General features: G+C 33.3%; 1 protein-coding gene across 7 annotated transcripts in view; it reads left to right on the top strand.

Annotated features, from left to right (window-relative positions):
- The window catches only part of LOC143042521 (protein furry-like), a 373,316-nt gene that overhangs the window by 202,147 nt on the left and 156,835 nt on the right, over positions 1-14,334 (top strand). For all 7 annotated transcript variants that reach the window (XM_076214885.1, XM_076214883.1, XM_076214882.1 and 4 more), the window contains one exon: positions 2,448-2,585. In XM_076214885.1, the coding sequence (XP_076071000.1) occupies positions 2,448-2,585 (138 nt within the window). The remainder of the gene's footprint in view (positions 1-2,447; positions 2,586-14,334) is intronic.

Here is a 14,334-nt window from a genome sequence, read left to right as displayed (position 1 = left end):
TGGGAGTTTAGGTCCCAACAGTTTAGGAATTAGGGGCCAAAAAGGGACCCAAATAAGCATTTTTCTTGGTTTTCGCACCATAACGTTAGTATAAGTAAATAGAAATCTATGAAATTTAAACACAAGGTTTATGACCATAAAAGGAAGGTTGGTATTGATTTTGGGAGTTTTGGTCCCAACAGAATAAGGGGCCCAAAGGGTCCAAAATTAAACTTTGTTTGATTTCATCAAAATTGAATAATTGGGGTTCTTTGATATGCCGAATCTAACTGTCATGACTGTGTATGTAGATTCTTAACTTTTGGTCCCGTTTTCAAATTGGTCTACATTAAGGTCCAAAGGGTCCAAAATTAAACTTAGTTTGATTTTGACAAAAAATGAATCAGTTAGGTTCTTTGATATGCTGAATCTAAAAATGTACTTATATTCTTGATTATTGGCCCAGTTTTCAAGTTGGTCCAAATCGGGGTCCAAAATTAAACTTTGTTTGATTTCATCAAAAATTGAATAAATGGGGTTCTTTGATATACCAAATCTAACTGTGTATGTAGATTCTTCATTTTTAGTCCTGTTTTCAAATTGGTCTACACTAAAGTCCAAAGGGTCCAAAATTAAACTTAGTCTGATTTTAACAAAAATTGAAATCTTGGAATTCTTTGATATGCTGAATCCAAAAATATACTTAGATTTTTTATTATGGGCCCAGTTTTCAAGTTGGTCCAAATCAGGATCTAAAATTATTATATTAAGTATTGTGCAATAGCAAGTCTTTTCAATTGCACAGTATTGCGCAATGGCAAGAAATATCTAATTGCACAATATTGTGAAATAGCAAATTTTTTTTTAATTAGAGTTATCTTTCTTTGTCCAGAATAGTAAGCAAGAAATATCTAATTGCAAAATATTGTGCAATAGCAAGATTTTTTTTTAATTGGAGTTATCTTTCTTTGTCCAGAATCAACTTAAATCTTTGTTATATACAATATACAATGTATATTCACTTTTTACTACCAACTGATAAATTAAAATAATCTTTACCATTCAGTGATAACAAGCAGTTTTTTTACATCTTAATATTTTATTATGTATTTAAATGAGTAGTTATTGTTGCAAACTCCATTAGAAATTTGAATTGAGATCAGTTTTGGAAAAAGGGAAAGGGGGATGTGAAAACAAATGGGGGTGGGGGGTTAAATTTTTCTCATTTCAGATTTCATAAATAAAAAGAAAATTTCTTCAAACATTTTTTTGAGAGGATTAATATTCAACAGCATAGTGAATTGCTCAAAGGCAAAAAAAATATTTTAAGTTCATTAGACCACATTCATTCTGTGTCAGAAACCTATGCTGTGTCAACTATTTAATCACAATCCAAATTTAGAGCTGAATCCAGCTTGAATGTTGTGTCCATACTTGCCCCAACCGTTCAGGGTTCAACCTCTGCGGTCGTATTAAGCTGCACCCTGTGGAGCATCTGGTTTCAATTAGTTGACTTCAATAATGATCTGTTAGTTTGTATTTAAATAAACACAACATTTCTGATATTTTGTAATGATATTGGCATATTAATCCAAAAAAGATGATCAAAAATGCACAATAGATTTGTCATACAATGGAAATATGCTACATGTACAAATTCTTTCAATTTTCTCTGTTCTGAACTACTGCCAGCTGAAAGAGGAATATTTCAAAACTAAATAGTATATAAATCATATAAACATAGGTATATAATCAAATAGAAAATGAAAATGTGGAATAGATCAAAGAGACAACAACCTGACCATAGAGCAAAAAACAGCTGAAGACCATTAATGGGTCTTCAACACAGTGAGAAAATACGCACCTGGAGGCAGACTTCAGCTGGCCCAAAAATGTTGTATCCTTTATTTTTTAATGCCATTTTTCTCAATTCTTAAGTTATTTTGTCAATTTTAAAATGAGAACAAGAATCATGCAAATAAAAGAAATCAAGGCTTATAAGCTCATCATCAGTATACCAAAAGAAAAAAGAAGAGATGACTGACTATTTTAAGTGTAAAAAACAGTACACACAGAAACGCCGCAAAATTTGTAACCCTTAAAAATCTGGTCGCGCACCATGGAGATTTTCAAAAGTTGTCAGATCTGCTGCTAAAGTACAGTAATTTTTAACTGTTTGTTATATTAAGGTATATTGGAAATGTTTTTCTGAGACAAGTGCCTGTGCTTTAGAGCTACAGTTCCAACTAACATTTGATTTAAGGTCAAAACATGCATGATAAAACTGCATAATATATTTGATAGTGTTTCTACTGTTTGTAACAAATTCTCTGATGTCATTCATTTTGAAAGAACAATTGTGAAAAGCAATGGCAAAAAAAGTACAACAGTCTGACACAGTTATGTATTTACCTATAGAGCAAACAGTATTTCTAATATCAGTAAATTTCTTTTGTATTGAAATAAAGGTACTTGAGAAAGGTCCTTCATCCTACCAGAAATCTGTGTTCCAAATCATACATTGTATGGTTCATTATATTGAACTGAACCAGCCATGTACCATCCTCAACCTAGAGCTTTTCTACACTGTGTGTCGTCATGTCGGGGTAGGTATCTTTAAAAAGTAAATGTTATAGATTGGAAATTGCTATTTTATGTGTTATAATTGATTTTCTTCTTTTTAATTAAATCCTCAATAAAACGAGAGTGTCTTATACTATGGAGTTTGTGCATTATTGAATGAATCTTTATTGCATTAGCAACAACATTGCTTTAGCATAATACAATATACAGATAACAAATATGACAGAATACAGAGAACAATTAAATAAATTAAATAATGCAGAGATAACTTATAATAATATGAGTAATATATTAACTGATAATTTGCAATCTTAGTTTCCATGCAGCTTTAATTACATAGATTTTTAGTCAAGCTTTTTTACCCAGTTTATAACAGAAAAATTAGCTTTTGTGTATTTGGCCATGAACAATAATACTTTGGCAAAAAATTACATTCTATATGCAGGACAAATCAACACAAAATGATATTCATCTTCAATATTATTCATTTTACAACATCTACAAATATGATTGTCTCTAGGAATATTGTCATAGTGACCTGTTTCTAAATATAATTTCAAACTTCCACTACGTAGTTTTGTAAGTATATTGGTATTAAAATCATGGTATTAGAAAACTTGAAATTCAAATATTTGTCAAGATAAATATGGCTGCTTTTTGCATAAATCTAAAATAGAAGAAAAACAATTAATTCAAAATTTTTTTTGCAGCTTTTGGTTATTATCTTGAATATTATTATAGATAGAGATAAACTGTAAATAGCAATAACGTACAGCAAAGTAAGAGCTACAAATAAGTCCACTTGACCAAAGTGGTCAATTGACCCCTTAAGGAGTTATTTCCTTTATAGTCAATTTTTAACAATGTTCATAAATTTTGTAAATTTTCAAATTGGTCTACATTAAAGTCCAAATGGTCCAAAATTTCCAGTTTTGGAATAAGGGAAAGGGGGATGTGAGAAAAAAATGGGGGGGGGGGGTGGGAGGTTCAATTTTTCTCATTTCAGATTTCATAAATAAAAAGAAAATTTCTTGAAACATTTTTTTGAGAGGATTAATATTCAACAGCATAGTGAATTGCTCAAAGGCAAAAACAAACTTTTAAGTTCATTAGACCACATTCATTCTGTGTCAGAAACCTATTCTGTGTCAACTATTTAATCACAATCCAAATTTAGAGCTAAATCCAGCTTGAATGTTGTGTCCATACTTGCCCTAACCGTTCTGGGTTCAACCTCTGCGGTCGTATAAAGCTGCCCCCTGCGGAGCATCTGGTTCTGAAATTAGTTATATCAATAGTTATCAAAGGTACCAGGATTATAATTTAGTACGCCAGACGCGCGTTTCGTCTACATAAGACTCATCAGTGACGCTCATAACAAAATATTTATAAAGCCAAACAAGTAAAAAGTTGAAGAGCATTGAGGATCCAAAATTTCAAAAAGTTGTGCCAAATACGGCTAAGGTAATCTATGCCTGGGATAAGAAAATCCTTAGTTTTTCGAAAAATTCAAAGTTTTGTAAAGAACAGGAAATTTATAAAAATGATCACATTATTGATATTCATGTCAACACCGAAGTGTTGACTACTGGGCTGGTGATACCCTCGGGGACGAAACGTCCACCAGCAGTGGCATCGACCCAGTGGTGTAAATAGTTATCAAAGGTACCAGGATTATAATTTAGTACGCCAGACGCGCGTTTCGTCTACATAAGACTCATCAGTGACGCTCATAACAAAATATTTATAAAGCCAAACAAGTAAAAAGTTGAAGAGCATTGAGGATCCAAAATTTCAAAAAGTTGTGCCAAATACGGCTAAGGTAATCTATGCCTGGGATAAGAAAATCCTTAGTTTTTCGAAAAATTCAAAGTTTTGTAAAGAACAGGAAATTTATAAAAATGATCACATTATTGATATTCATGTCAACACCGAAGTGTTGACTACTGGGCTGGTGATACCCTCGGGGACGAAACGTCCACCAGCAGTGGCATCGACCCAGTGGTGTAAATAGTTATCAAAGGTACCAGGATTATAATTTAGTACGCCAGACGCGCGTTTCGTCTACATAAGACTCATCAGTGACGCTCATAACAAAATATTTATAAAGCCAAACAAGTAAAAAGTTGAAGAGCATTGAGGATCCAAAATTTCAAAAAGTTGTGCCAAATACGGCTAAGGTAATCTATGCCTGGGATAAGAAAATCCTTAGTTTTTCGAAAAATTCAAAGTTTTGTAAAGAACAGGAAATTTATAAAAATGATCACATTATTGATATTCATGTCAACACCGAAGTGTTGACTACTGGGCTGGTGATACCCTCGGGGACGAAACGTCCACCAGCAGTGGCATCGACCCAGTGGTGTAAATAGTTATCAAAGGTACCAGGATTATAATTTAGTACGCCAGACGCGCGTTTCGTCTACATAAGACTCATCAGTGACGCTCATAACAAAATATTTATAAAGCCAAACAAGTAAAAAGTTGAAGAGCATTGAGGATCCAAAATTTCAAAAAGTTGTGCCAAATACGGCTAAGGTAATCTATGCCTGGGATAAGAAAATCCTTAGTTTTTCGAAAAATTCAAAGTTTTGTAAAGAACAGGAAATTTATAAAAATGATCACATTATTGATATTCATGTCAACACCGAAGTGTTGACTACTGGGCTGGTGATACCCTCGGGGACGAAACGTCCACCAGCAGTGGCATCGACCCAGTGGTGTAAATAGTTATCAAAGGTACCAGGATTATAATTTAGTACGCCAGACGCGCGTTTCGTCTACATAAGACTCATCAGTGACGTTCATAACAAAATATTTATAAAGCCAAACAAGTAAAAAGTTGAAGAGCATTGAGGATCCAAAATTTCAAAAAGTTGTGCCAAATACGGCTAAGGTAATCTATGCCTGGGATAAGAAAATCCTTAGTTTTTCGAAAAATTCAAAGTTTTGTAAAGAACAGGAAATTTATAAAAATGATCACATTATTGATATTCATGTCAACACCGAAGTGTTGACTACTGGGCTGGTGATACCCTCGGGGACGAAACGTCCACCAGCAGTGGCATCGACCCAGTGGTGTAAATAGTTATCAAAGGTACCAGGATTATAATTTAGTACGCCAGACGCGCGTTTCGTCTACATAAGACTCATCAGTGACGCTCATAACAAAATATTTATAAAGCCAAACAAGTAAAAAGTTGAAGAGCATTGAGGATCCAAAATTTCAAAAAGTTGTGCCAAATACGGCTAAGGTAATCTATGCCTGGGATAAGAAAATCCTTAGTTTTTCGAAAAATTCAAAGTTTTGTAAAGAACAGGAAATTTATAAAAATGATCACATTATTGATATTCATGTCAACACCGAAGTGTTGACTACTGGGCTGGTGATACCCTCGGGGACGAAACGTCCACCAGCAGTGGCATCGACCCAGTGGTGTAAATAGTTATCAAAACTTTTGATTTTTCAACCCTATATACCACCATTCCCCATGTGAAATTGAAAAATTGCCTAAAAGAAATAATCCACAATGCCTTTCAACATAAAAATGGTAGCATACGCTATAAATTTATTACTTTGGGATATCATAAGGCATGTTTCATTAATAGTGACAAACAAAAAGGTTAAACATGCTACACAGAAGAACAAGTGGTCAGTATGCTGGAGTTTCTTATCGACAACATATTTGTCGAGTTTGGAGGTAGACTTTTCCAGCAAATTGTCTGCATTCCTATGGGAACAAACTGTGCGTCTCTTCTTATTATATCGGTCGTATATTGGTATGATTTTCATATGAATCACAGATCCTTCAGACACTAATCAAAAACAAGAGGATCAAAGAAGCAAGATTATTTAATTTCACTTTCAGATATATTGATGATGTTCTTTCCATAAATAATCTGATTTTTTCTGATTGGTTTCCATTAATATATCCCCAGAACTAGAAATTAAAGACACAACGGACACGGCTTCCTCCACCTCATTTTTAGACTTATATCTAGAATTTGACTTACACAGTCATCTCAGTACCAGAATCTATGACAAACGAGACGATTTTAATTTTGAAATTATAAATTTCCCCCACCTTAGTAGTAATATACCAACTTCACCTGCATATGGGATATATACATTCACTTTTTGAGTTTCTTTGGTTCTTATAACATGACTCTGTACTTTAAAAGATCCTGTCAGTATGATATTGTTTTATTATATGTCATTATGATATATTTCTATTATGAATTATATTTCTATTATGAATTACAATATACAATGAACCACCAACGTCCAAATTATTCAATCCCGTAGTGGAATGAACTATTTGTGTATTCTGATAAATTCTATATAACTTTTAGACTATTTTAAATCTATTTCTGAAATAAGTTCTTACATACTTTTGATTTTTTAACCCTGTATGCTAACATTGCCCATGTGAAATTTTGAAATTGTTTGTATATACATTGAACGACAAATATATGTGACGTATTAAATTTTCTAAAGTCAGACAAGTGAATCAATGAATGTGTTTGTAGATAGATGTTTTTGTGTTCGTGTTTTAGTGAGAGGTTTAGTGCTATAAAACCAGGTTTAATCCACCAATTTCTACATTTGAAAGTCAGACTATGACAGTCTATTATGTGTTTTGTTATTTGATTTTGCCATGTGATTATGGACTTTCTGGTTGGATTTTCCTCTAGATCAGTATTTTTGTGATTTTACTTTTTACTGCTCTTGAGTTCTGCTCCTCTTGCTAAATATGAAGCTCCTCTTGCTAAATATGAAGCATTACTTCTCTACTGTAACGTTACAAATAAGGAAAAGGGGTTACTTGCATCTCATTATGAGTAGGACTCATAGTTTTTGAAAGGAATGAAGATCTTACATTTCAGAAATACCTACAAAAAAAATATGGATTTTGCTTACAGGATTATGTAAAGATGTACTAATCGAGTACTTGTTCGATTTACCGAGCAATACTTGAGTACTCACTCAGTAAAAGGTCTTCAAAATGGGAATGCAAAATTAAACCAGTTTTACATATTGTGGGACGTTATTTTATGGATGGAAAACATAATTCCCCAGGAAAAGATAAAAGTCCAGGAATTTTGTACCATAATTTATTATAGCTCATTTACTACATGTACTAATTATGTAAACTGACAAATCTAATCAATTTATTAATAAGCATCTATAGAAAAATGATTACTCAAACAACAGTATATGGAATTCGTAAAGAAACACATTAATTAAATGATCAACATCAAGGTGATAATTAGAAGTAACGAATGTAACATATTAATAGTCCATATATATATATCTTTATTCTCATAAACCAAATTACAAAGGTATAGAGATAATTATACATATTTTAATACAATTACATAAATAAATAATGTACAAAAGTAGATAGAGACATTCACAATTGTTCACCCAGAAAAGTTCAATTTGTTATTGATCTCCTTTATAAGTTTACATGATAAGTTCGTTCAGTTCTGTAAATTTTTTGGAATTCATGAAGTCATAAAACTTCAATGTGTTTGGTCTATTTCTATAGTAAAATGCAATACATTGTTTTTTTTACAGTTATCAAAAGCTGAAAAATTAAAAATATAATGGTATTCATCACCAATGGCATCTGAATTACACAATAAACATTTTCTGTTTTCTCTTTCTACATGTATGTTTTGCCCTCTTTCAGTTTTAACCATTTTCAGAGGGTCGATAGACGATTTTATAATTTCTTCAGAAATATTATCTGATCAACTTTTTCTGGGACAAATCGTTTCTCAAACCTGCTGAAAATATTTGAGGTAATCGAATGACTTTAACACAATTAGTCAAACTCGTTAGCCTTGGCTCCTGTTTTATAGCCCACTTTTGTCAATTAAAAACAAACATTTTAAATGTTATAGTGTATTTTGATTTTAATTAATTTCTTTTGTTATGATATTGTAATTATTATGTTTATTTATGTTGGCCTAATTTGTGTTGTATGGCCTGATAGTTGTTTACCAAATAATCTTATAACTGTGCAGTTTAGGAATCACTGGAACAATCACAGAATGATTGGAACTTTCTAGAATGATCCTTATAAAAGATGCGTAATTTAAACTTCTACGTTATTCCAGAAACTTCCGTTGTAACTTTCCAGGATTTTCCACAATGTTCCATTATAGAGTGTTCTAGAATTTTCCATGACAACACTATATATACAGACACTAAAGTTAAACTCTCATAATTAAACTTGGACATAGACATTGATAGACATTAGTATTCACAGCATTTGGATTGACACTTTTATTCTACAAACAACATCATACTGGATTGTGACCTTAGTAGTGAACATAATATTCAGATTGGATTCCGAAAGATTTCCGGATACAGATAAAGATAACAGATTGGACTCATATTTTGACAGTTAAGTTAACAGTAAATTTTGTGTAATACCTTTTGTAAACTTTTGTATAATAAATATTGTTAAATTTTACTATTGATTTGTGTCTTTTGTTGGCTACAATTTAAAGGCGATTTCTGGCCGTAACAGAAATTGGGGGCTCGTCCGGGATACTGAACATATTTTATTCAAAATTTGTTTAATATTTTTATTATAACTAGCCAATAAAATTCTACAAAATGGCATTTGATGCTGGTAAATTTTTGAAAACGCCAGACCTGGAGGGGTTTGATAATTTAAAGAAAGAGGAATTAGTGTTGCTTGCTAAACATCTGAAATTAGATTTTAAAGTATCTATGAGAAAACAAATTATAAAAAATTTGGTTATAGACAAATTAGTTGACGCAGAAATTTTAGGTGAAGAGGCTCTTGAACTTAAGGTCGAAAATATTGACGCCTTTAAATTAAAACAGCTTGAATTAGAACATGAACTCAAATTAAAAGAACTGGAGATAAGAAAAGAAGATGAATTTAAATTAAAAGAACTGGAATTGAAGGAGATGGAGAAAAGAAAAGAAGATGAATTTAAATTAAAACAGGCAGAACTGGAAATGAAGGAAAGGTTAGAAATGGAGAAAAAAGAAAAAGAAGATGAATTTAAATTAAAAGAACTAGAAATGAAGGAGAGGGAGAAATTAAAAGAACTTGAAATGAGGGAAAGGCTAGAGATGGAGAAACTGAAAATTGAAATGGTCAAAGAAGAAAGCAACACTAAAGTTCACTCGAAATCAGATTATTTTGATGCAGCAAAAAACATACGTTTGGTTCCAAAATTTTGTGAAAAAACAGTTGATAAATATTTTCCACAGTTTGAGAAAATTGCTAACAATTTGAAATGGCCTATGCCGTATTGGACTACGATGCTGCAAAGTGTTTTTGAGGGGAAGGCCGCTGAAATATACTCCGCACTTCCATCAGAAAAAAGTTCTGATTATGACACGGTAAAACAGGAAGTTTTGAAAGCTTATGAGCTAGTACCAGAAGCATATAGACAGAAATTTAGATCTTATAAAAAGTTTGATTCACAAACATATGTGGAATTTGCTCGGGAAAAAGAAGATCTATTTGACAAATGGCTTACGTCAAAGAAAACAGATAACAATTTTGATAACCTAAGACAATTGATATTATTAGAAGAGTTCAAACTATGTGTTCATTTAGACTTAAAAACACATTTAGACGACAAAACTGTTGAGTCGATACATGATGCAGCTGTCATTTCAGATAATTATACTCTTTCACATAAAAGAAGTTTCAAGGGTCAAAATGTCAATACTTCCAGTGGAAATTACAAAAATCAAAGCAATGAGCGTACTGATAGTAAGTCTGTTGCACAGAATAAGAGTCAGTCCAGTTATAATATGTCTAGTCCAAAATTTGATACTTTTGAGAAGAAGGCACTGACTTGTGCTTATTGTAAGAAGATTGGTCACCTGATGGCTGATTGTTTTAGACTCCAGAAGAAGAATGAACGAGATAATAAGCCGAAGACCAGTGCTTGTACGACACCTTATAATACCAGTACATTGGAATGCCCTGCGCGTCAGGCTTTTAAGTCCAGTTTTTGTGATTACATGGAGGAATACAAACCCTTTATGTCTGATGGGTTTGTTGCTATTGTTGATGATACCACTCTTCAGCCTATTAAGATTTTACGGGACACTGGAGCTTCTCAGACTTTATTGTTAGAAGGTGTGTTGCCTTTGTCCGAGAATACTTCTGTTGGTGCCTCCGTTTTGTTACAAGGTGTAGAGTTAGGTTGTATAGATGTTCCTCTCCATCGTATTTATCTGAAGTCAGATTTGATAACTGGACCAGTTGTTGTAGGTGTTCGTCCTAATCTCCCTGTTGAGGGTGTTACATTATTGCTAGGAAATGATCTAGCTAGGAACAAAGTGGTTGCTGAACCAATTGTTACCAGTGAACCGGTGGTGGATGTTAAATCACCTGAAGATGATGCTGAATTGTATCCAGCTTGTGTTGTTACTAGGGCGATGGCTAGAAAACAACAAAATCAGAATTTGCAAGAAGACAAGTTTGATTACATGGACCTTTCTGACACTTTTATAGCTGACATTGAAGGTCCTGGTAGCTCAGAAAAGGCCATTACAAGACCACCTAGTGTTAACAAGAATGTTATTATGCCATGGCCAGACGTTAACAGCCATTCATTAGACCGACAGAATTTATCTGAAGAACAACATAAAGACCCTGAGGTTCTTCAGCTCAGCCAGAGAGCTCAACCACAGGAGGAAGCAGACAAAGTGGCCGAACGCTATTACCATCAGGACGGCATTTTAATGAGGAAGTGGAGGCCTCCTGATGCCACCCCAGAGGAGGAATGGAGAGTGCTATACCAAGTGGTGGTGCCTAAAGTTTATAGGCAAGAAATTATTGGTCTTGCCCATGACAACCCCTTGGCTGGGCACTTAGGTATAAGGAAGACTTGCCTAAAAATATTGCAACATTTCTACTGGCCCAGACTTAGAAATGATGTCGCAGAATACTGCAAATCATGCCATATATGCCAGGTTGTTGGTAAACCTAACCAGAAAATACCACCAGCACCACTTCTGCCTATTCCAGCCTTTGACGAACCTTTCAGCAGAGTTCTAATTGACTGTGTTGGACCTTTACCAAAGACCAAGACTGGAAATGCATATTTATTGACAATCATGTGTACATCTACCCGCTTTCCTGAAGCTATTCCGCTCAGAAATATCAAGACACCTACTATTGTCAAAGCTCTTATCAAATTTTTCACGTTAGTAGGACTTCCTAAGTCTATACAGTCCGACCAGGGATCAAATATCATGTCAGGTTTATTTCAGCAAGTCGTATACCAGTTAGGGATTGCTCAGTACAGATCAAGTGCTTACCATCCAGAATCTCAAGGTGCCTTAGAACGTTTTCATCAAACATTGAAGAACATGATTAGAACTTTTTGTCTTCAATTTGACAGAGACTGGGATGATGGAGTTCACTTTCTACTTTTTGCAGTCCGAGAGGCTGTTCAAGAATCCCTTGGATTTAGTCCCTTTGAGTTGGTATTTGGCCATACTGTAAGGGGACCGTTAAAATTGATTAAGGAAAAGTGGCTTACTGAACATACTGACTTGAATCTTTTAGACTATGTATCTAGATTTAAAGAAAAATTGTATACTGCTTGTCAAATTGCTCAGAAAAACTTAAAAAATGTACAGAACAGGATGAAAATATGGTATGATAAAGATGCCAGGAACAGAGTTTTTGAGCCTGGTGATAGGGTACTTGTATTTTTGCCAGTTCCTGGACATCCTTTACAGGCTAAATATTGTGGTCCTTATACAATAGAGAGTAAAATCAATGATTTGAATTATATTGTAAAAACTCCAGGTCGGCGCAAACAAAATAGAGTGTGTCATATTAATATGTTAAAACCATATTTTGAGCGTACTAATGTACTATGTGATAGTAAACCAGTTGCCACTTTAGGCATGGTTAACTTTGAGAACAATCATGACAAACCAGATGTAATTGAACCAACTTTTAGTTGTAAAACTATGGAAGAGACAGTTAGATTGAAAAATTCAGAAATTTTGTCAAATTTAGATTCAAAACTTGCACATCTGTCTTTTGATCGTAGAGAAGAAATAAAAACTTTGGTATTTTCTTTTAAAAATCTTTTTCCAGATGTGCCAAACAAAACCACTGCTGTTTGTCATGATGTTGATGTCGGAGATGCTTCTCCAATTAAGCAACATCCTTACAGGCTCAATCCACTCAAACTTGAAGTTATGAGAAAAGAAATTAAATATATGCTTGACAATGATATTATTGAGCCGAGTAACAGTGAATGGAGCTCTCCTTGTCTCCTTGTGCCAAAACCAGATAAAACTTTTCGTTTCGTGACTGATTTCAGAAAAGTAAATTCAGTCTCAAAATCTGATTCCTATCCGATTCCAAGGATAGACGATTGTATTGACAATATTGGTCAAGCAAAATTTGTGAGCAAATTTGATTTATTGAAAGGTTATTGGCAAGTTCCATTGACACAGAGAGCTCGTGAAATATCAGCTTTTGTTACACCAGATGGCTTATTTCAATATACTGTAATGCCATTTGGCATGAAAAGTGCTCCAGCTACATTTCAAAGAATGATCAATAATGTTATAAAAGATTTAGACTGTTGTTATGCTTATATTGATGATCTTATTGTATGTAGTGATAGCTGGGAACAGCATTTAACACATTTATATGATACTTTTGATAGATTGTCAAAATCAAATTTGACTGTTAATCTTGGTAAAAGTGAATTTTGTCAGGCCACTGTTGATTATTTAGGGCATACAGTTGGCCAAGGTCAAGTAAAACCTATTATGGCTAAAGTGGAAGCTATTTCCAAATTCCCACCTCCTACAAATAGAAAACAACTTATGAGATATTTAGGCATGATTGGATTTTACAGAAAATTTTGTTCAAATTTTGCTACTGTTGTTCAACCATTGACTCATCTTTTACGGAAAGATTCTAAATTTATCTGGAGCGGAAATTGTCAAAAAGCTTTTGAAAATAGCAAATCACTTTTAATTAATAGTCCAGTTCTGATTACTCCAGACTTTGAAAAACAATTTAAACTTGCCGTTGATGCAAGCGATGTAGGAATAGGAGCTGTTTTATATCAAGAGACAGATGATAATGTTGAAAAACCTATATCATATTTTTCTAAGAAATTGGATAAACATCAGAAAAATTATTCAACTATTGAAAAAGAGTGTTTTGCAATGTTGTCAGCACTTCAACATTTTGATGTATATTTGAATCCCACTGTATATCCGATTCTTGTTTATACTGATCATAATCCTCTCACCTTCATGCATAAAATGAGAAACAAGAATCAGAGGTTGACTAGGTGGAGTTTATTGTTACAGGAATATGATGTAATTGTAAAACATATTAAGGGTAAAGATAATGTAATAGCTGATGCTTTATCTAGAGCTTATTAAATCACTTTGTATATATTATGTATTTTTGTTCATATTATTCATGATAAGTTTTTGTTACACTAAAACTTCTTTTAAGGGGGGGGGGGGGGGGGGGGTGTTATGATATTGTAATTATTATGTTTATTTATGTTGGCCTAATTTGTGTTGTATGGCCTGATAGTTGTTTACCAAATAATCTTATAACTGTGCAGTTTAGGAATCACTGGAACAATCACAGAATGATTGGAACTTTCTAGAATGATCCTTATAAAAGATGCGTAATTTAAACTTCTACGTTATTCCAGAAACTTCCGTTGTAACTTTCCAGGATTTTCCACAATGTTCCATTATAGAGT

The sequence above is a fragment of the Mytilus galloprovincialis genome, chromosome 8 (assembly GCF_965363235.1).
Source record: "Mytilus galloprovincialis chromosome 8, xbMytGall1.hap1.1, whole genome shotgun sequence".
NCBI classification, from domain to species: Eukaryota; Metazoa; Mollusca; class Bivalvia; order Mytilida; family Mytilidae; genus Mytilus; species Mytilus galloprovincialis.
This window is presented reverse-complemented; position numbering and strand designations above follow the sequence as displayed.